At 45.8% G+C, this 22,208-nt stretch overlaps 2 protein-coding genes across 5 annotated transcripts in view; one reads left to right on the top strand and one right to left on the bottom strand.

The window, feature by feature from the left end:
• gpam (glycerol-3-phosphate acyltransferase, mitochondrial) overlaps nt 1-3,509 on the bottom strand; it is a 29,462-nt gene extending 25,953 nt beyond the window's left edge. Inside the window, exon 1 of one of the 3 annotated variants that reach the window (XM_030339950.1) lies at nt 3,304-3,509. The gene's annotated coding sequence lies outside the window, so the exon portion shown is untranslated. Of the gene's footprint in view, nt 1-432; nt 549-3,303 lie in introns of those variants that run through there. The other 2 variants (XM_030339955.1, XM_030339952.1) reach the window with 2 other exon arrangements.
• Nucleotides 3,510-6,583: 3,074 nt separating this feature from the next.
• On the top strand, nt 6,584-22,094 carry LOC115531009 (myosin light chain kinase, smooth muscle). 2 transcript variants are annotated; one of them, XM_030339956.1, is made up of 15 exons: nt 6,584-6,744; nt 7,536-8,071; nt 11,178-11,303; nt 11,650-11,780; nt 12,222-12,378; nt 12,907-13,218; nt 13,303-13,396; nt 13,865-14,068; nt 15,181-15,398; nt 16,738-16,861; nt 17,299-17,451; nt 18,755-18,881; nt 19,249-19,330; nt 20,639-20,779; nt 21,497-22,094. In XM_030339956.1, exons 2-15 carry the CDS (start codon nt 7,726-7,728, stop codon nt 21,703-21,705), a joined length of 2,424 nt encoding a protein of 807 aa, XP_030195816.1. In that variant the 5' UTR covers nt 6,584-6,744; nt 7,536-7,725; the 3' UTR covers nt 21,706-22,094. The 2 variants fall into 2 exon arrangements, with proteins under 2 accessions (XP_030195816.1, XP_030195817.1); XM_030339957.1 differs by having other exon boundaries at nt 6,588-6,744; nt 7,602-8,071.
• The last annotated feature ends 114 nt before the right edge of the window (nt 22,095-22,208 follow it).

Raw genomic sequence — 22,208 nt, 5'->3', positions numbered from 1 at the left:
GCCTCTATAGACTAACACGGCAGAACCCTAGACTAACCCCTGAACTAAACCAAAAACGAACCCCTTATAACCCTAATATATAATGTAACCATAACTGTCTCTCACTTAATGCTTAAACTTAACCACTTAAACTCAACCGTCCCTAGTCTAATACGTTGAATGTATCATAACCTACTATCTATTAAACTTAACCACCATCTATAACCTTTCACCTAAACTCATCAATAATCTTAAACCTAGACACCACCATCTATAACCAATCAAATCATAACCATAGCTTGACACCTAAATGTAACCCTCTCCAACTCAAATCATAAACTTAACCATTTCTAAACGCATCAAGAAAATTCTTAGCGCACATTTATCCCCAGCAGTTTTCCCCCCCCAAGCCTCCCAGCTGTGCAGTAGCAGTCTGACCTCAGCAGAACCCACCAACCTTATGCAGAGTAGAGATGTGTGCTCCGTCCTCACAACCAAAAGGGCTCTGGTCAGGAGACTCTGTGGCGTCCGTCCAGCTCTATGGACCTAGGCTTGGAGCCCCCACAAGGAGCCAGGGGGAAAGCCAAGAGTACCCTCCCACTCAGGGGCCGGACCCCAACTCTCCCTATTCACATAGGCTATATGTTGGAAATGAATTACTATTTGGTGATAAGGGTTCAGGTTTTTATCCAGAGGGCTCTCCAGTGAATTCAGATTCCTACATGTCATAAAGGTCACAGGGCCGGTTAGGGCCGGTCAGGCGGCATTATGGCGTATTGCTCAAGAATGCCTGGCCCTTCAGATAGACTGTGGGACATTGACGATGAGAGTTAAACACCATAGCCATCCCATTATTCTTTCAGTCCATTAGCAATGAATTCATCATACCCCAGCTTGAAGCTGATCCAATCTGATAACAAACCAGCTGGTAGCTTGGTCGAGCTCATCCACATTAATCTTAAAAGGAGCACGTTTGTGTTCATAAGGAAATTATGTTCAACAACCTTTCCGGTTATCCTTTCCATGAAAATCGGTTCTTCCAAAGAAGCTCCATCTACATCGTTTACTGCACAGATCAGCCAACACCTCCCACTAGTGGAATTTCACGTTGTTCAGAAGGCAGATGTTGCCGTGGTAATGGGGTTGATCCTACGCTGACATCAGGAGACCAAGAGGGACCATAGACACGTGTCTCTACTCTCTTACCCCCACACTGCAACAATAACACAATCCCAAAGGTGGAACAAACACTCTCTGCCTGACTAGAAAAATAAAAAAACAACCGTCAGATAAACGCTAATTGAACAGCTGACGACACAATGCTCCCCAAAGACGTAGCAACACACTAATAATAAAGCCGTAGTGGAATCTACAGGGAAATATGATGGAGGATCTGTAGACTCATAGAAATAGCAACATTGCAAAAATTTGTGGAAGGGCATTTCTATACTTACTTACTAAATGGATTACATGCAGCTGTTTTTCTGGACAAAGATTTACAAACACATGCAACGTTTTCCAAGGGTTAACTGCATGATGAATGATTTAGAGTCAAGCATCACTGACATTTAGCTGTATAGTACTTTAATTTGCTGTCATGTTGTTGACATTTGACCCATTGCCGTAAGAAACAAATAAGAAAATCTGCTCATTCCCAGACAGAGAGCAATGGGTACAAACATGTTATTAACAGAAAGCGCACGGCCAACAGTGCTTTAAACTGGAAAAAAATAGGTCACACACACACACACACACACACACACACACACACACACACACACACACACACACACACACACACACACACACACACACACACACACACACACACACACACACACACACACACACACATTATGAATGAAGGCTTTCCTACTTAAGCTTGCGCGTGTACGTGCGTGTGACACGCACAGCACTTGACTAAACTGACCCAACTTCCGTTGAAAGAGCAAGTCTAAAGGATGCTCATTGTGGCTTTGTGTCGTCGGCACCACCGTGCCAGGAACACATCCACCGGTGTCGGCGGGGTCATTGACCGTGAGTAGCCCGGATTCAGTACGTGGCACGGCAGATTGAATGTCGGCGGCGACTCGGTAAACGCATAATGGCTGAACCTAGAAAAGGATGGAGCGATCAACGTCTATCCATCCATACCAGCTGCCCATATGGTGGGGCTTTTGTCTAAGGCAAGTCCATAATCTAACGCTCTCGATGTGTCATCTGTAGCGTACCGTTAATCCGCCTCACAACATATAGGGGGAAGAGGTATCGCATTTGACCCGATTACCCGTTAAATCACAATCGGGGCGGCATGTGGCTTAGGAGGTAGAGCGGGTTGACTGGTAACCGGAAGGTTGCTAGTTTGATCCCCGGCTCCTCCTATAAGTGTCGAGATGGCAGGGTGAGAGGCACCTCACCCTGACTGCTCCCGACGAGCTGGCTGTCACCTTGCATGGTTGACACCGCCGTCGGCGTGTGCATGAATGGGTGAATGTGAGGCAATATTGTTAAGCTCTTTGAGTGGTTAGAAAAGCGCTGCATAAATACAGTCCGTTTACCATGTCACAGCATCCATCGCAATTAAACGGGTCAAGCGGGAGGAGCCGCCGCCTGCGACAGACGGGGGGCGACGCAGACAACAATAGTACTGGGGGTAGGACCTGATACAGCCCCCCCGTTAAGACGCGCACATATGGGGCAGGCCTATTTGCAGAATATCCCTTAAACTATGACCGTCTTACTATCGAACATCGCTTTCAATTTCAGATGCTCTTGATTCTTATTAATCCATCCTTAATCCTTAAAGCAACCATGGGTTGGTCTTGTCAAACGTCTTCTACATGTATAAGGTTTACAATTATTACTTTGCATTGACATTTTGTGCATAGGAATAATTGTGTGTGTGTATATGGCATCTATTTTCTGCCTTCGTTCTCTTATATTGTGATACAGATGAATAAAGTACATCGTAGCTTTATCCTATTTTAGGCTTCATCAAAGGGGTGTCATACATAAGTGTAACGTTAGTAGGCTGCTCTTAAACTCCACGGAGCGGGTACAATAAAGAATTTAGTCCTTAATATAAAACATAACTACTAATCCCTGGAAGCATCTCGCGTGCCAGTCATCAGTTATACGAGATTTTTTTGTTTTCTGAGAAACATGTGGCTTTTAAAGATTTTCGACCATTTAACCTTAAGTCATTGGGAGTAATTGCAAGCATAACAGTTCCCCATATGTGTCTTCAAAAAGAGGCAGCGTTAGCGCTAGGTTAGCAGGTTGGCTAACCCCGCTCACCAAAGCAAGCGGTCCTATCCATCCTACCTTGAATGAAATGTCACTCGGATTCATATTTGTAGGAATGCACCGGGTAAAGGAAATACACCGTGGCGTGTTGCAGCGTCTTCTGATCGCCCTTGAAACCGCACGGCGTGGCTAAGCTCAGCTAGCTGCAGACAACAGCAGTGAAGCCGGTGGTTCAATGACAGCAGCTTCGTGCCGCTTCTGGCTCAGCCAGCAGCGGTGCGTTGGTTGGCCGCTAGAGGTCACTGTCGGGCTCCTCAGCAGCAGCGGTTCGTCGGTCGGCCTCTAGAGGTCACTGTCGGGCTCCATCCAGGAGCCCCGCTCCAGCGTCGTGCCGCTCTGCCAGCAGCGGTGCGTTGGTCGGACTCCATCCGAGAGCCCCGCTCCATCAGAGAAACCTTCACGACTTCATTTGATGCAATTACATTTTGTATCCGAGTATTTTATTGTTTATGTCGCAATGTATTAATTTAATTTAATTGAAGGAGAGCTTCTCCCCCCAAACTCTGGTGCAGAGTTATATAACTGGGAAAAAGAAGAGACCAAAACACAAACAAACAGGTGAATCCATGGCAAGAAACTCAATTAGGCCATTTAAAATCCTTTAATGAGTGGGCTCAGCTGTAATGCTCAATTAAATGTACACAAAGCACAGCAAACTACTTCACTCTGGATTCATTATCTTTACTCAACTTGTTTGGAATTTAATTTAATCGAGAGAAAGGAAGGAAGGAAGATAGAAAGAAAGAAAGAAAGAAAGAAAGAAAGAAAGAAAGAAAGAAAGAAAGAAAGAAAGAAAGAAAGAAAGAAATATCTTTGTTTTACCTATCAAACATCAACAGTTATAGTCTGTTTTTAGTTTTCATCTTTTAAGATCCAACTAAGATGCTACTATTATGGCTCATTTCCACTGCATGGTGCGGTACGGTTCGGTTCGCAAAGGTGCGGTACGGATTGCGTTTCCACCGCCAAAAGTGGCCGCGACCCGGACTGAGCCGTACTCGTTTTGCCCTCATCTTCAGTACTCCTCCGTTGGGCTACTGATGCCGCGTTTCCAATGCAGGGTGCGGTACGGTTCGGTTCGCCTCAGTCCGGGAGGGAGGGGGCGGTATAGCCCAGCTCAGTTCCGAGGTCGCGTTTCCACCGCCGACAGTACCCTTTATGGTAGGCCGGATGTCGATCGCTGCGGCAGCTACGTAAACATCGTAAACAACGTCTTCATCCCCAAGAATGCAGAGGAACGTCTCCTCCTTGTTCGCCCAAGCAAGCGTTTAACGTGACATGTTCATTGTAAAGAATAATACCTCGAGGCTACTGTTTGTTTGTTTGTTTTTATCCCCACGTCACCCGGAAGTGACGGTTCTGTCGACCAATCAACGGAGGGGGTGTGTAGCTCGAATTTTCCCGTACCCTTTCAGGCGTCTCGTCTCGTTTTCAGTACCCCAACGGAGGAGTACTGAAAACGAGGGCAATACGAGTACGGTTCAGTCCGGGTCACGCCCACTTTTGGCGGTGGAAACGCAATCCTACCGCACCTTTGCGAACCGAACAGTACCGCACCCTGCAGTGGAAACGCGGCATGAGACGCCTGAAAGGGTGTCGGAAAATTCGAGCTACACAACCCCTACGTTGATTGGTCGACAGTATTGTCACTTCCGGGCGACGTGGGGATAAAAACAACCAAACAGTAGCCTCGAGGTATTCTTCTTTACAATGAACATGTCACGTAAAACGCTTGCTTGGGCGAACAAGGAGGTGGAGACGTTCCTCTGCATTCTTGGGGAGGAAGAAGTTGTTTACGATGTTTACGTAGCTGCCGCGGCGATCGACATCCGGTTTACCATAAAGGGTACTGTCGCAACCTCAGAACTGAGCTGGGCTATACCGCCCCCTCCCTACCGGACTGAGGCGAACCGAACCGTACCGCACACTGCAGTGGAAACGCGGCAATATACTATCATGTCCCGATGTGTGTGTTGTTGGTGTTATGAACCAGAAGGTGGCAGCAGATCAACGGTGTCAACAACTCATCCGTATTTCATTGTTGGGACGTGATACAAATAACTGTAACAATATAATAAAAAATATACATATTTTAAAATAATGAGCCTTACCCCTCATTCCATACCAATAGAGACTGATGATTTACCTGAGATGAATCAGAGCCTATGGGCGTGGCTTATTTACCATTTGTAAGTCTGAATAAACATTTGTGTTGAACCTTTGTCTTCGAGTCATACCTTGCCCTGGAACCAATCTTACCAGAGGCATCAAAATGACGCTTCATCTCAGCTTTCATTACTTCCAATCATTGACACGCATAACTCTTAGCTACACGGAAGAAATAAAACATTAATCTTTTACTTAATTTATAAAATCACGTTCACTGACTAACAGCACCCTAGAACACATTCACTCACACACACTATCTCTCTCTTTATATAAAAAATAAAATATAGGCCTACACGTAATGCACGTGTGTGTGTGTGTGTGTGTGTGTGGGTGTGTGTGTGTGTGTGTGTGTGTGTGTGTGTGTGTGTGTGTGTGTGTGTGTGTGTGTGTGTGTGTGTGTGTGTGTGTGTGTGTGTGTGTGTGTGTGTGTGTGTGTGTGTGAGAGAGAGATCGAGAGAGAGATCAAGAGATTGAGTTGAAACAATTGTTTTCTTCAAATCTATTGATCAACCCTGACTTTTTCAGAATGCAAGTGCTTGTAAGGCACGTTTGTCATTTTTCCCTGAAACACACACACACACACACACACACGCACACACGCACACACGCACACACGCACACACCCAGACATATATATGGTCCCCAAGAGCATACCGAACATGGGGGTTGTTTTCTTTAGAGGCCCTTACTGTGGGGGCCCGTTTCAAAACAACTTTCCAAGGGAAACTATTTCCAGCATGTGGCCGTGATTAGTTTGTTCGTTTGCACGTTTCCCTCCTGATTCAGACACACATTTGTGTTGCAGGCCTCCCACACGCCATCAACTAGTCCTCTGTAATTCTGACAAACTGCTTGTAAACAACGAGGAGCCTTTTTCATCTGGGACGGTAAGTCAGAGTTAGAAGTTAGAAGAAAAACGATTACAACTAAACAAAATCAGTTATTTTAATGAACACCGTTCTTCGTGGACACAATACATTGAGCGTGATTCAAACTACACGTCAAGCACAAGTTTCCGCGCAGCGACAACACGACTGCATCACACGACACGCCCCGAACACCAGACCCGCCCTACAGCCGTCCCCCCACCGCAGGCACTGTGTCGCTGGGTCGTGTTTGTATACCTGCCACTTCACCTGCGGCCGCCCCGATCTCACCGCATTGTCATCTGAAGAAAAGAAGAGAAAGAAATACTTCATAGCAGCAAAGAGATCGACTTCACGTCCCAGCACGTGTTCCGCTCGCTCAAACGATTAATCTGCCATTTGGCGATACAAGGTTTCTTCACAGGTGCGTTACCATGGAGGTTAAATTCAAGTTAAATCGCCGAAGTAGGACCTACTTGTTTTCCTTCATTCCTCCTGTGATGTCACTCACTGCATCTAGCGGGCCTGCTCTGCATGGATGAATAGGAGCTGGCCTACATGTTGTGACACATGTCTGTCTCTGTGTGTGTGTGTGTGTGTGTGTGTGTGTGTGTGTGTGTGTGTGTGTGTGTGTGTGTGTGTGTGTGTGTGTGTGTGTGTGTGTGTGTGTGTTGGTGTGTGTGTATTGGTGTGTGTGCTGGTTTCTCTGAGCGGGGAGGTATTCCTTATAAAAAGGGGCAGCAGCTAAGTGTTGTAGACTGCAGTGTATGACGCTCTGAGAGGGATTGGTGTTTGTGACTCAGTGTGTTGCTTTATTGTGTGTGTGTGTGTGTGTGTGTCTGTGTGTGTGTGTGTCTTTTCCCTGTCACTGCCTCTGTGTACATGTAGAGCTCAATGTAGAATGTTGTGTTTGTGCTACATGAAATGTTTAGTCTCCTCACACGCACCCTCTTCCTCTTTCGATCTCACTCTGTCTCACTCTCTCTTTTGCAAGCTCTCTCTCTCTCCCTCTCTAACACACACACACACACACACACACACACACACACACACACACACACACACACACACACACACACACACACACACACACACACACACACACACAAACACAAACTTTGAATTGTTTCTCAACACATGTTGTGTCCTCCCCTCTCCCTCTTCGCCCTCCATCTCCCCATCGATCTCCCCCTCCTTCCCGTCCCCCTGCTGTAGCCACTAATGGCGCTGGAATGCCTGGTCCGGCTAATTGCTCTTTTGATGCAACGGGCCGTTTCCTAGGAAGAGAGAGGTCGGGGCAGAGGGGGAGGGTCCTGCGGTAGGAGGAGGAGGAGGAGGGTCTTTGGGTGACCAGACGAGCCAGGAGCGCAGAGTCCCTCCCTGGGACGTCCCAGCAGGGCAGCAGATGAGTGGGAGAGAGGTCCAGTGCAGACAGAGAGAGAGAGACGCACGCTCTGGAGCAAGTAGAGTCCCTGGTTCGTCCCGCTGGGTCGCCCCAAACTCAGCTATGAACGGGGGTCCGAGAGATGAGGAGGAGAAGAGGGAGGAAAAGGGTAGAAAGACCTACATCTCCACGTTCCGGCTAAACATCCAGCCCAGTGCGGGGCCGCGGGGCAAGGACGTGTGTGAGGTGGAGGAGATGGAGAAGGTTGAGGAGGTGGAGGAGGTGGTGGAAGAGGGGCGGCAGAAGGGGGATTGCAGAGAGTCCCCTGCCCTTCAGCATGGACCAACAGAGGAGTCGCCCTCAGCAGGTACACACACACACACACACACACACACACACACACACACACACACACACACACACACACACACACACACACACACACACACACACACACACACACACACACACACACAAATCCTTAAGGGGTAGTCAGGACAGAATGACACACATCTAACTAGTAGCATGTCAAACACACTTTCTATACACTGTAGAGTCATGCAGTGTACACACACACACACACACACACACACACACACACACACACACACACACACACACACACACACACACACACACACACACACACACAACTTGTTCTGTGAGTTTGCTTTTGGTTTAAAGATGTTTCATTAAAAATACACTAGACTCATCTCACCAAAGCTCTGTTGTAACTTAAAAAACAGATCTGGGGGGGGATAGCATTGCACAGTATACAGTCATAGAACATCACACACACACACACACACACACACACACACACACACACACACACACACACACATGCACGCACACACAACTTGTTTGGTGAGTATTATTTTGGTTTAAAAGCTGTTTAATTAAAAACACACTAGACCCATCTCACCAAAGCTTGACTTACAAAACCGAAGTATTACGGAATAGCATTGCACAGTACACATAGACATCATAGACATAGACATTCAAGTGCCTCATCAAAGTCCCACAATCCTTCTATTCTGCCAAAGAATATGTACAAAGAAACAACATTGAATCAAGAGCCAATGCTATCATAGATAAGCCCCTATGGAATCCTCCCCCTCTTACATTGACATGGTTTAAGAAGCAACCTATAAGACGCAGATGATCTGGTCGACTCGTAATACGGAAGGAAAGCCTCTACTTCTATTTGACTAGCGAGAAAGGTTAACATTCAGAGAGGAGGAAAGCTCACTAAGCGGGATTTAAGTTAAACAATTCTAGCATTTAAACTGTTTTGATAACACCTCAGGAAAAGTCTGCGATACAAGAAGGTAGAGAGTGGACCTGTTCCCGGTGGGCGTGTTAGATGGTTGAATTTGAATTCCTTTACATAACAGAAGGCAGGGCAGGGATAGACCAGGAGCATCCTGAACGGGAGACACTGGATGTTAATCTCCTCTGATCTCACACTGGATGCGGGGGAGGAACCTGATGAAGCTCTTTCTGGTTCCCGTTCCCCCAGGCCAGTCTCCAACTGAAGAAAATGTTTGGGGTGTAACTGTCACACACACACACACACCATGTTTTGTTATTGTAGTTGTTGCAGCTGTGCTGCCAGGCTCTGGGACAATTACTCAGGCCCAAACACGCACACACACACACACAAACACACATACACATCCGCCCACGCACATGGGCACACACACTTGCAAAACAGAAACATACAAATGCATGCACACACCCACCATTAACATTCCAGCATTTACAGGAGATCAATGTTTGTGTCGACTCTGTCGACACAAACATTAAAGCACATAGAGTGACTTCTACATTTCGAACACACATGTGTGCGAAATGTAGAAGTCACTCTATGTATATAAGATAAGATAGTCCTTTATTAATCCCCCTTTGTAGAAATATATATAACATGTCTGTTATATACATGGCATCAATGTCTATTAGATCATTATGTAGGGTCAGGATAAGTGGCTGGTTTGTTTGTCTTCCATTTGAAAAGTCCTCTGTTCAAACACCTGTCAGCCTCCTTGAACAAGATGATTAACCCTGTATCTGTATTCACTGTCTAACCCCTACCTGTTCCTTAATGACCTGTCTCTGTATTCACTGTCTAACCCCTACCTGGTCCTTAATGACCTGTCTCTGTATTCACTGTCTAACCCCTACCTGGTCCTTTATGACCTGTCTCTGTATTCACCTTCTAACCCCTACCTGCTCCTTAATGACCTGTCTCTGTGTTCACTCTTTTCCTTTTGTTTGATTGTCTGTACTGTCCGTATGTATTCCTTTCTTATTGAAAGAGTCTTTGAGTACGGTACTTAGAAAAGCGCTATAAAAAACGGATCAATTATTATTATTATTATTATTATTATTATTATTATTATTATTATTATCAATCAGTTAAAATAGGATCCTCCAGTTTACTCCATCTGTATTTGTCCCCATCATGCTTCTTACTTCAAAGCAGCCGTGTATCTTCAAAGGTAACATGTGTTCCATATGAAGCTGTTATCTCTACCGCTGGACAGGCAGTAAGGCAGTAAGCCAGGGCTTCAGACCACATCACCGGCTCTACATTCAGGTCTCTAGTCAAGCAGAAAACAATCCAGTTGTTTTTTTTAACCCCGGTACAAAAATAACCTAACCTCTTTGGTTATTATCGAGCACCTATTTACGATGTATGCATTCATGTTAAGCAGACGTGACATGAAAGTCATTAAAGAGCTATCATTTGAGTGTAACTTGTTAGACCTGATACATTGAGTTCAATACTCTTTGGGGATATCGGTTTCAGGTGTGCCTGCCTCTGTATGAGACAGTTTCTCATTTCTGACTCATCAGAGCATCGGTTCCCTGGTGAGGTTGTGGAATTCACCCTGCCTTGTGGAATTCAGAAGTCTGTGTAATGCAATGCCTCTCAAGGGCAGAGAGAAGTAGGGAGGAAGTGATTAGGGGTTTATTTTCAGAATTTTTTTATTTACTGCACTTTACGGCTATCTCTCTTTACAAGTTCCAAATCTCCCCTACTTCTGATTTAAGGTGCAGGTAGAGGGTTAGGGTTATCTTGCACAATGTTGCCTACAGGGAGATTGTGGAGATTGGGATTTGAAGAACCTTGCAGCAGGGGTCAAACATCCTTATCCTGCTCCTTGAGTCTCAAATGCCTTTGTTCTTAATGCAGATATATCATTGTTTAAACACAAAACCTACACTTGTTTGTAATGTACACACTGTGGTTGAGCTTATTTTATTGTATAATTAAAACTATACTATAAACTATATATCTCTCTATATATATGTTATTTCTCTAACGAAAGGTCCTTTGTTTGGGTTTTAATCAAATCTTCAAACGTTGTTTTGGACAGAAGAATTTAGAAAACAAAGAAAACAAATCTCTTCTCTTTGTCAATCAGTGTTGTTGCAACCCTCTGCAATTTCCTTCCCGACGGTAACAGGAAGACGAAAGAGTTCCACTGTACCATGGAAACCCAGGGCGACACTCAAGGAGGTGGGGCGCCGAGACACCTGGAGCTCTGACACTAAACCCACAAGCCCTTCTCCGGCAAAGGTTGATAAGAAAGGTAAATTCATTAGCATTTCCCAAAGTTATTTTATTCGGAAATAAGCCCTTAAAGTAAAAATTAAAGGTCAGCTTAAGCTTGATTTTTTTTTTTTTTTTTTTCATTGAATTGTGTTTTGCATCTTCTGGTTGTTTTTTGTATCTCCTGGTTGTGTTTTGTATCTCCTGGTTGTGTTTTTTTTATCTCCTGGTTGTGTTTTGTATCTCCTAGTTGTGTTTTGTATCATCTGGTTGTGTTTTGTATCTCCTGGTTGTGTTTTGTATCTTCTGGTTGTGGTTGTGGTGTTCCGTATGCTGGTTTGTGTATCCTCACGTCCAGATGTGTCTGTGGCTCTCTGCGTCCCCAGGAGTGGTGGTGGAGTTTGGGGCCTGTGAGGAGCAGCTGGAGGTCCAGCGTGGAGCTCAGACCAGGCTCCACTGTTCCTTCAGCAGCAGCTCTCTGCCTGTGGCCTGCTGCTGGATCCACAACAGAGAGAAGGTGGAGTGTGTGTGGAGGAGGACATGTGTTTGCGTGTGTTGACCGCTTATGGTGTTGCTTGTGTTGGCGTGACGCGTACTCCCACTTGACGTTTGATTCAAAACAGACGGCGTAATCTGCAGGGAATGTACACAAGGTACAATTTGAGGATTCAAACTAAGAAAGCCTGCATTTCTGAGAATTAAGCCCCCTCTCCTCCTCACCCATCCTTTCCCTTCTCATTCCAATACCTCTCCACAAAACTTTTCCACGAGACTGCTCTACGCAGCTGCAGATTCTGAGCAATTAGGTTCCATTAGGTTAGGTGATAAGCAAATAGGGTAGAGATGTCAAGGTCAGTGGTAGAAATGGTTGGGCGAGGTGCGTACTGTGTAGGTAAAGTCAGAGTTTGACAAGTGGGGGAGAGCAATGCATCATGGGTATATGTTCCCTGCCCCCCAGGAAGTTGTCGACGGACCTCAGACCCGTGTCAGCAGCAGCCAATCAGAAAGCACGCTGCTAATCAGGCACACAATGCCCCGCCACAGGGGAACGTACACGCTGGTTGTACGACACCGCCACGGCCTTCAGCACCAAAGCATCTACCTCAGTGTCATTGGTGAGAGGGTGAAGGGGGCGGGGCTTGTGAAGCATGTCAATTAAATGGGGTTTTGCTCATGGTCATGTGGAACACATTACAAATGATTGTTCATCATTTGGCTTCTTTTTTTGAGAGACAATTTTGGATTGTGTCACCCTAATGGGGTTTTTGCTAATGATAATAATGATCTGATTATCCTTTTTTTTTCATTTTTAACATGTTCTGCTGTATAATTTTTGTACAACTAATTTTGCTGCAATCGTTGTTGTTGTTGTAGCTCAGGGCCTTCAAGAGGCACTGAACAATGATTTTAGTTTGTTATAATGTTGAAGCTCAGCTGTTAGGGGACAGCTATTTGGCCTTTCTCCGATTCTGTGCTCGATTCCTTTCCCAACTAAAACAGGTTATGGGAGCCAAGTGAAACAGAGAGGGCTGGGAATAGATCCTTGAGGGTTCGGAGGATGTCAAATCGTGGGAGGATGTCCCAACACTGCTATAGTCTTCCAGGGGCCCTCCAGGTGACCTCCCGTTGTGTGTTGTCCACAGAGGCTCCCGAAGCGCCTGGCTCCCCCCCCGTGGTGTCCCAGCTGTCCACCCGCTCCCTGGTGCTGTCCTGGGGCGGCCCCAACTACGACGGGGGCTCCGCCATCCTGGGCTACGTGGTGGAGAAGAGGGCGGTGGGCCCGGGCCAAGCAGGGGACTGGAGTGTGGTGGCCAACCGATGCATGAGCACCTCCCTGCGGGTACGATCGGGACTGGAGCCCCAGGTTCCCTACCGGTTCCGCGTCAGGGCCTACAACTTTTCGGGTGCCAGTGAACCGAGTGAGGAGTCGGAGCTGGTCAAACTGGAGACAGCGGGTTTGTTCACTACTATTGCTCTGATTATTGGCATCGTCCTGGTGAAATGTACGCTTTCCAACTCCCTGTTGTGCTGTGTTTCAGGGGGAAAGGAGGAGGAGCCGACGTACGTCACGGTGACCGTAGACACCAAGAATACAGTCAGCGACCACTATACCGTGGGCAAGAAACTGGGCGTGTACGTATGGGACTTATGATTGGGTTTCATTGTAAATGTATTGAAGCTGTTTCAGAAAAACCAAACAAACTTCTTAAAGGCATAGCTTAACTCAAAATACTATCCATATCTGCATGTTAGATCAAATTTGATCAAATTGTATAAATATTTATTGATTGAATTATTGATTGATTTATTGTGGGCTTTTGTACTTATGGATAGAGCAGTAAAGTGGGTTGAAAGAGGGAGGGATGGACATGTAGTGTAGGGCGGAGGCCCCGGGCAGGTGGCACTCGAACGTTGAACGCTGCAGGGCGTATGTCCTACATGGGCCTTATTTACCTAGGGGCCATCTTTGTTCCATTCAGTTCCCCCACCCTGCTAGCGTTTGGAGCCAAGATGGCCACTAGCTGACCACGGCCCGCGTTGGGTGCCTGAGTGTGCTGAGCCATGAGCCCCTCCACTTATATTCTCCTGAACGTTCCCCAGGGGGCGGTTCGGCCAGGTGCTCCTGCTCCACCACAAGCAGTCCGGAGAGGTCTACGCCGGCAAGTTCTACCGCGGCCATACGGCCAAGGAGCGGGCGGCGGCGCGCAGGGAGATGGACATCATGAACCTGCTGCACCACCCCAAGCTGGTCCAGTACCTCGCCGCGTACGACACCGCCTCGGAGGTCGTCATGGTGATGGAGTAGTGAGTACCCCGGCCTGGAGGGGAGGGTGTGGCCTGTGGGTGTAACGGCGACAGAATCAGTGGATGCATTTGAAAGGGATGCCTTCCTGTTCTGTGTGTCTTCTATAATCTTCAACTTAGTATTCTACACTGTTTGATCACTATTCAATTAATTAAAGTGTAATTTTGAAAAAAACAGAAAACAAAAACATCTCTCAGTCTCCGGTAACCAGTTGAAGGACATATTTTGAATTAATGGAAGGAACTAATTTAATTGTACTCCTAACTCAGGCTGGCGATTTTGTGAGGGTGAGGATAGTCTACCGCCGCGGTGCATATGGATGTGTGGAGCTCCGTCTGGAGCGGTTAATGTGTTGACTCCGTCCAGGAGGGTTAAGCTTCTTGGGCGTGTGGCCGCATCAGGATAACTCCTCCCTTTCCTTCCTAGAACTCCAAGCATTTTCTCAGCATTTGTGTTAATCTCACAGTGTTCTAATTATACTTTAACGCCACGTCCGAGGGGCTAACCACCCCCACCCCCCCCCCCCCCCCCTCCCTCCCCAGACGCAGACAACAACATGAACTGCGTCCCAGATGGAGCTCCACACATCCACATGCACCAATGTGAAGTAGAGTTCAAAATAGAGAACATCCACAAACTGATCGGCAGAGGTTTTAACCAGTTTTTTCTAAATGATGCTGTTATTTTTGTACAAGTGACAAAATAGCACAGATTGCTATGTTTAAGATCATAGAAACCACATTTTACACACTTTTTTTAGACATTTTTTTCACATGATTTGGGTTCACTGTTATTTAATAAAGTATATGAAGAGAGTTAAAAAAGAAAATATATCCTATATAAGGTAGGCTCTATCTATGCATATTTTACACAAATGCTAAAGGTGGTCAGAATAATTCCTTAGTATGTTACAACCTTTTTCATTAATCCTTTTCCATTTCAAATTATTGATATTTTGTGTTTCACACTTGCTACACTTCCACACAGTGAAAGTGTAGCAATGGTCCGATCATCACAGGTTTGTATGTGGCGTACCTTTCACCGGTCGTGGCTTGGCCAAGGTACAACAAACGCCCTTCAGTGAAATCAAACAAGACCTCCCTCCCCCCAGCATCACAGGCGGTGAGCTGTTTGAGCGCATCGTGCACGAGAGCTTCGAGCACACCGAGCCCACCAGCGTGCGCTACGTGAAGCAGATCCTGGAGGGCATGCAGTACGTGCACAAGCAGAACATCGTGCACCTGGACCTCAAGCCCGAGAACATCGTGTGCGTCGACTCCACCGACATCCAGGTCAAGATCATCGACTTCGGCCTGGCCAGCAAGCTGGGTGAGTCCACCTGACTGGCTGCTGACTGGCGGCTGACTGGATGCTGACTGGCTGCTGACTGGTGGCGAAAGGGGACTTTGTAGGGCAGGCCAGGTCGTTTTCAAGGTACTCTGGAGGAGAGCAGTGTAGGTAGTTCCACAATGGTGTACAGACCACTAGGGTATAGGGTACTGACTAGTACTACTTTGGTATTGGGTAAAAAATGTACAACTAGAGTAGGGTACAGGCCTGGGTTGAGGGGCCCGGACTAGTGCAAATCGGGTATAGGGTTCACACTAGTAGTTTGAGGGAATTGGGTACAGACCACTAGTGTAAAGGGGCGAAGACCTGTTCCACTAGAGCATAGTTGAGCACCAAGGTTCTTCACATCCTTGCCACTAGACTGCTCATGCCCTCAGGCTTGTGGGGGGTGGAGGATCGTGACCAACCCATAAGAAGATGGTCAAGTAGGGGTGTACGGTATAAACGGTATAGAAAGTACACCGGTATGGATTTTGACGTTACCGGGAGACCGGTGTGACTGGTGGACAGTGTTGTGTGTAACGCGTTACAAAGAAATGAACAAATACAGTAACGTAACTACTTTTTCATGTAAAAAGTTAATTTACGATCAATTACTGAAAATATGGTAACAAAACTTAGTTATTTTTCAATTCCGCACAACGTTACTTTTCCCAGGGACCGATTTGACAGCGACAGGACATGGTCCCGTTTCAAAATGTCTATAGAAAGGGCTTTAAAGAGATGGTCAAAACCCTTGATCCCAGGTACGCGTTACATGCCCACAAACACACTTCAGCCAAATTGAGATGCCAAAGCATTTTTTTCTATGCAGTTTGGCTGCCTAACCAGCATTTTCCCCCTCCAGAAGCATTTGTAACGAATTAAGAAGATCAAATTAACATACTGTGATATAATACCGTTACCGTCTATGCCTCAAATCATACCATGATATACATTTTAGTTCACACCGTACAGCCCTATTGTCAAGCTTGTCATGATGAGGATGTTCCCGTTTGAAGAGTAATGTTGCAAACGTTTGTGCTGGTACAGCCACTTAACATCCTTTAACCCACGATAAATCTGACCTAGATCCCTTTACTGTGTTCATTGTGAAGGGTAAGATGACCAGTGAGTAGTGAGTGTTAGGTTCTTCAACCTTCTTGCCTAGCTTTATCAGATGGGGATGGTTTGAGTGACGGTGTTGGTGATGATGATGTACTTGATGTGGTTCAACCTTCTTGTCTTCGTCTACCAGAGGCTGGTGATGGTGTTGGTTGTGCTGATAGTGATGGTGATGTTCTTGATGTTGTTCAACCTACTTGTCTCCGTCTACCAGAGCCCGATAAAGTGCTGAAGGTGATGCACGGCACCCCAGAGTTCATGGCCCCCGAGGTGGTCAACTACGAGCCGGTGGGCCTTGAGACTGACATGTGGAGCATCGGAGTCATCTGTTACATCCTGTAAGTCCCCAGGGCTTTAGCCGGTTGCCTGCTTCATGTGGAAATATCTTGTTTAGGGTTAGGGTTAATAATGTCAAACTTTTATACATATATTTTTTGTTATGCTGTATATATATATTTTTTACAATTCACTTGTTTTATCCCCTACTTTCCATAAAACATATCCTACCGAACTGAAAACTTCAAAACCCTGATATGAACCGAACCGTGAATTTTGGGAACCGTTCAAACCCAACTATTAGAGCAGTGGGCGGCAAAGGACTTCTTTGGCCTCGGCTAGCTAACCCGTTTAACCCGCATCACTTCTAGCCAATCGCTCCCAGCAAGGAGTGAATCGGTGTCCAACGTTGTGATAAGTGACCAGTAACACCAGTGCTCTACAGGAGAGGGTGAGTGTTCCCAGTCCTGTTCACACTGGTCTGTCTTTGTGCCGGCAGGCTGAGCGGGGAGAGCCCCTTCCAGGGAGACAACGTCACGGAGACCCAGGCTCTGGTGACGGCGGCCCGCTATGAATTCGACGAGGAGAGCTTCGAGGACATCTCGGACGAGGCCAGGGGCTTCATCAGCTCCCTGCTGCAAAAGGACCTGAGGTTGGTTTGAGGCGACGTATTAAGAAAACAAATGCAAATAGACTAAACACACGCACATTAAGAAAACATCCTCATTCATTTGAAAACACGTGCGCAGCTTAAAGACACGGGATACATTCCATCCACAGAAGTCATGTCAGGAACACGCTGCGTTTACAATAGGGTTTAATATTTTTCCCGAAAATTAGATGAATCAGATCCAGGGAAAAGGCAACCCATTTCGTGAAATAGCAGTGTTGTTTTTTTTGCCCTAATGTATCATTCAAATGTGTTCCCAAATCCAAAACTGACATTTTTATATTAGGCCTATTTGTATCATTAATAGGGCAAAAGGACACAGTTTATGTCCATCACCTCAGTTTGCAATGATCAATTCTGCTGCATGACATCTGCTGCAGCGCTAATCATGAAATGCCAGGTGGATTGCCTGCGACTTGTCCTGTTAACTCCATTATACAAACTAACAAAATCGGTCAAAGTAAACCATTGAATGATTCCTAAACCATTCCGTTAAACTAAATCCATTCTGTGGCTGTTGAGATTTGTAAGCGGCTGCAAACGGGATTAATCACTACAAGTTATCAGCGTTTTTCACCGTGTGTGTCGCTCCTTTCCCAGGGCTTGAGTTTCGCCTCAATCAACGTTACCTTATGACAACAATAGACGCGCAATCATTGCAGATTTTATTTTATCTTCCGTTGCCTGTCATAATCTTTCCTGGGAATCTGGAAATAGTCTTGACAGATTTCCCGGGATATCCCATAGTTTATACCAAACGGCAACGCGGTGTTCCCACGGTTTGTGTCTCAATACATAATTGAAGTCAGTGATCTGTCAATGGGGTTGGTAATGAGCTAAATTGTATTTATCATTTTAATTGCAGGAAGCACTTCCGTTGGGGTAATTACAGCGCAGCTCTTTAATGTGCTGTGTCTGTATGGTGTTGTGAGACGCGTGGAATTTGGAGCGCATTTTTGAAAATGCTGTGCATGTTTTCTGAGTTTGCTTGTGTTTTGTCTATTTGCGTGGGTTTTCTTAAGCGGCAGTGTGCTGAGCTCTCAGGGCCACAGTGTTTTTTTAATATACGGAATACAAGACTGAATGGTTTGAATGGAATTTGGTTCTTATTTAGTTCTCAGTGTTAGAGTGCGTTAGGCAGGAGTGTGTTTAGTGAAGCTTGTCCAATCCTGTCCTGTAGTCGGCCCCCATACTATCTACCCATATTACCTAGGGATAATGCTCTCAATGAGACAGAAATACAATGTTGATTGACATCAGAGTGTTTGTCTTCCCCCCCCTCTAGGAACAGGCTGTCATGTGACCAGGCGTTGGCCCACCCCTGGATGGCGTTCTACTCCCGCCCCCCCAACAGAAACCGGACTCTGAGCAAGAAGAAGATGAAAACCTTCCTGGCGCGCCGCAAGTGGAAGGTAAACACACCTCACCCGATTCATGGACACGTGTAGGGGAGAGAGAGAGAGAGAGAGAGAGAGAGAGAGAGAGAGAGAGAGAGAGAGAGAGAGAGAGAGAGAGAGAGAGAGAGAGAGAGAGAGAGAGAGAGAGAGAGAGAGAGAGAGAGAGAGAGAGAGAGAGAGAGAGAGAGAGAGAGAGAGAGAGAGAGAGAGAGAGAGAGAGAGAGAGAGAGAGAGAGAGAGAGAGAGAGAGAGAGAGAGAGAGAGAGAGAGAGTGAGAGTGTGTCTTTTGTTCCGGATGTTGCTTGGTCATTTTCTCCAACAAAGATATCTGGGATCTTCATAAACTGATTCCTGTGTGTTTGTGTTCATGTGTGTGTGGTAGAAAACAGCCTGGGCTGTAAAGGCCCTCAACCGGATGGCGGCCCTGTCCTTCCGACCCGACTTCCCTGCAGAGCCCAGCGAGGGTAAGGCAATAAGCATCTCTCCTCTCTAATTCCTTCTGCTCAGGTTCGTCAACGTTGTGTACCCGGCTTGAGTGAGTCTTGGGCATCAAAATCCAAGCTGCCCGCCACGCACTTAATCACATGCACATAGTATTTGGATTAAATTGTTAAATTGGCCTCCAAGGATTTAAAAAGTATGCAGCTTCCATACACATGTGAGGTGAGCTGGAGCTTAGTTCTAAGATTTAAGGATATAGCCCAACTACGCCAACACCAGGACTCCTTTCACCCAGGGAAATAAGCACAAATTCATAATATCAGACACAACATTAACCCAATAATGGGCACACGGGTTCATTCACTGAGGGTCAAAGACGTGTTCCCGTCTGAACTTTTCCCGCTGTCCAATCTACATGGAGATAAGCATCGTGCAGCAATGAGGAAGTCATTATCATTACCATACCATTTCCGGCATGCTATCGTCTAGAGTCAAATTTGTTTGCTTGGTTTAATAATGAGAACTAAACCCTGATTGGGTAGCGTGAGGCTACAGATGAAAACATGTCACATGCCAGCAGAGTGAGAGTTGGGCAACCTGACCAGCACGTTGTGCAGTAATCATTACTCTTTTCCTCTGGTTACGTATGGTGTTTCCTTGGGTATTGCACTCGGGTACAATTTATTCAGTACCTCCTCACGGTATGACTGGGGGGTTGTAATACAGTAACTGTGATACTATATTTCAAAGTAACATTTAGTTGTACATCTCACTTAACTACTTCAAAGGATAACACCTTGATGGGTATTTTCACAGATGATGAAATCCCTGTTTTTCTACTTTATAGGTGTTTTCTTATTGTATTTCTATGGCTCTATTATAAATGACGATCAGTTAACAATTAACCTGCCTGATTAAAGATTGGTTAAGCAAAGACGTAGTAGTCAGCCAGTCCCTCTTTGGGCTTGCGCACAAAATGTCTGGTCAGAGTCGGTTAACGATAAAGTATAAAGCAGGCTTCAGTAGTAGTGGTGTTTTAAGTCAGGTCAACTATAAAGTATAAAGCAGGCTACAGTAGTGGGGTTTTAGGTCAGGTCAACTATAAAGTATAAAGCAGGCTTCAGTAGTGGTGTTTTAGGTCAGGTCAACTATAAAGTATAAAGCAGGCTTGCTTTATAAAGCTTCCTGCTTTATACTTTATAGTCTATAAACTATAAAACAGTCTTCAGTAGTGGGGTTTTAGGTCAGGTCAACTATAATGTATGAAGCAGGCTGCAGCAGGGCTGTTTGACATCAGGTCCGCTCTAACGTGTTGCTTGGTGCTCCTCCAGAGCTGGCGTGGGGCGGCGAGGCGGAGCAGGCCATCCAGAGGCTTGACGAGCAGCTCCATAAGGAGCCCCGCTTCAAGCTGACCCTGAGGGACGCCGTGCCGGCGGAGGGGGGGACCGCCCGGCTCAGCTGCGTGGTCGACGGTACGACACACCGACATCACCGTTCCTTCTTCATCTTCTCTTTTGGTTCTGTGTTATATAAGTGCAAGCCCATGCACTAATTCCCCCTGGCTACGGAGAACATTTCTCTTTTATTTGTCCGGTCAACCATTTTGAGAACGAGTGCGCCCTGCCTTCATCACCATGGTGACAAGAGCCTGGAGCTCCACATGCTCTCTGGGGCCCACCGGGACAACAACAACAGAGCGGGAGACAGAAACATAATTTCTGCTGCCATTTTTCGCTTGTGAGCAGCTTTGATGGAATTAATGTAATGCAGTCATTACTAGAGCAGATTTGACAATGTTTAATATAGATATTATGTTGATTATTGCTGCTCAACAAAGTTTAGACCAGAAATAGAGTAGGCCTCAGCTTCTAGGGCCACCTCAATAATGATGCTAAATGATAGTAGTATAATATGAGTTCCTATAGGCCTTAACAATAATAATAATGCACACAACAGCTGAGGTATGCGTTAGCACTTTACACTTTTCTTAGGGCTCACAATGGAACAGTGTTGTCTTTAAAAGAAAATGTATATCTGCAACTATTATTCCTACTTTCTTATACGGTATGTTATTTTGTCTTTCACTAATTGTCCTTAATGTTATTCCTGTCTAAAGGCTGAGTCAATGCTACTTTGTGTTTTAAAAGGTGCTATAGAAAAACTAAAACTCATTCCTTGTAAATATACAGGTTACCCTCAACCTGCCATAGAGTGGCTCCTGAACAACGAGCGGTTGGTAGAAACATCGAGGACGACTGCAGAGCAAAGCGAGGAAGGGAGCTGCTCGCTAGTCCTTACCGGTCTGCAACAGTCAGACTCTGGGATTTACTCCTGCAGAGCCACCAACGACCTCGGGGAGGCGCTGTGCTCGGCAAAACTGAGAGTCGTTCTAGAATAGTTCTAATTTGACCAGAGCTGGACATGGATTTGTATGAAACTCGTCTAGGACTTAAAATTCAACACCACCAGCCACTTCAAGCAAACAAATGGACAGTGTTTGGAAGGAATGCATTCACCAGGTCAAGAACAATTTCATTTTTATCTTCTTTGTTGCCTTAAAAACTCCCTACAGGAATTTACAAGTCTAACATATGAGCTATAATGTATAGCTATAACTACTTTTTTTTTTTTACAAAATACATATTCCTTTAAAAAAATATATTGTTTTTTTTTATAAACTGCTGCCTGTTGGTAGACATTGTGAAGTAAGTAAGTAGTAAGGTGAAGTAAATGTTTTGGTTTCTGCTGTTGTTCCAAGCCATGCTAATAAACACGTTGGCCTCCGTATACAGTTGAGGAATTTGACAGGTGATCAGAGGAATCTCTCGTCTGACTATGGAGATATATTAAACTGGGCAACCCTCTGTTGAGTGCAATACAATGAAAAATGATGACAACAAG

This window comes from Gadus morhua, chromosome 18, assembly GCF_902167405.1.
Source record: "Gadus morhua chromosome 18, gadMor3.0, whole genome shotgun sequence".
Lineage (NCBI taxonomy): Eukaryota > Metazoa > Chordata > Actinopteri > Gadiformes > Gadidae > Gadus > Gadus morhua.
The sequence above is the reverse complement of the archived record's forward strand: the minus strand, read 5'-3'. Positions and strand labels throughout refer to the sequence as shown.

Coding starts and splice junctions, on each gene's coding strand:
- LOC115531009 (XM_030339956.1), top strand. CDS start 7,726: ATGAGTGGGAGAGAGGTCCAGTGCAGACAGAGAGAGAGAGACGCACGC. Junction 11,304..11,649: donor GGCAAAGGTTGATAAGAAAG/GTAAATTCATTA, acceptor CTGCGTCCCCAG/GAGTGGTGGTGGAGTTTGGG. Junction 12,379..12,906: donor CATCTACCTCAGTGTCATTG/GTGAGAGGGTGA, acceptor TGTTGTCCACAG/AGGCTCCCGAAGCGCCTGGC.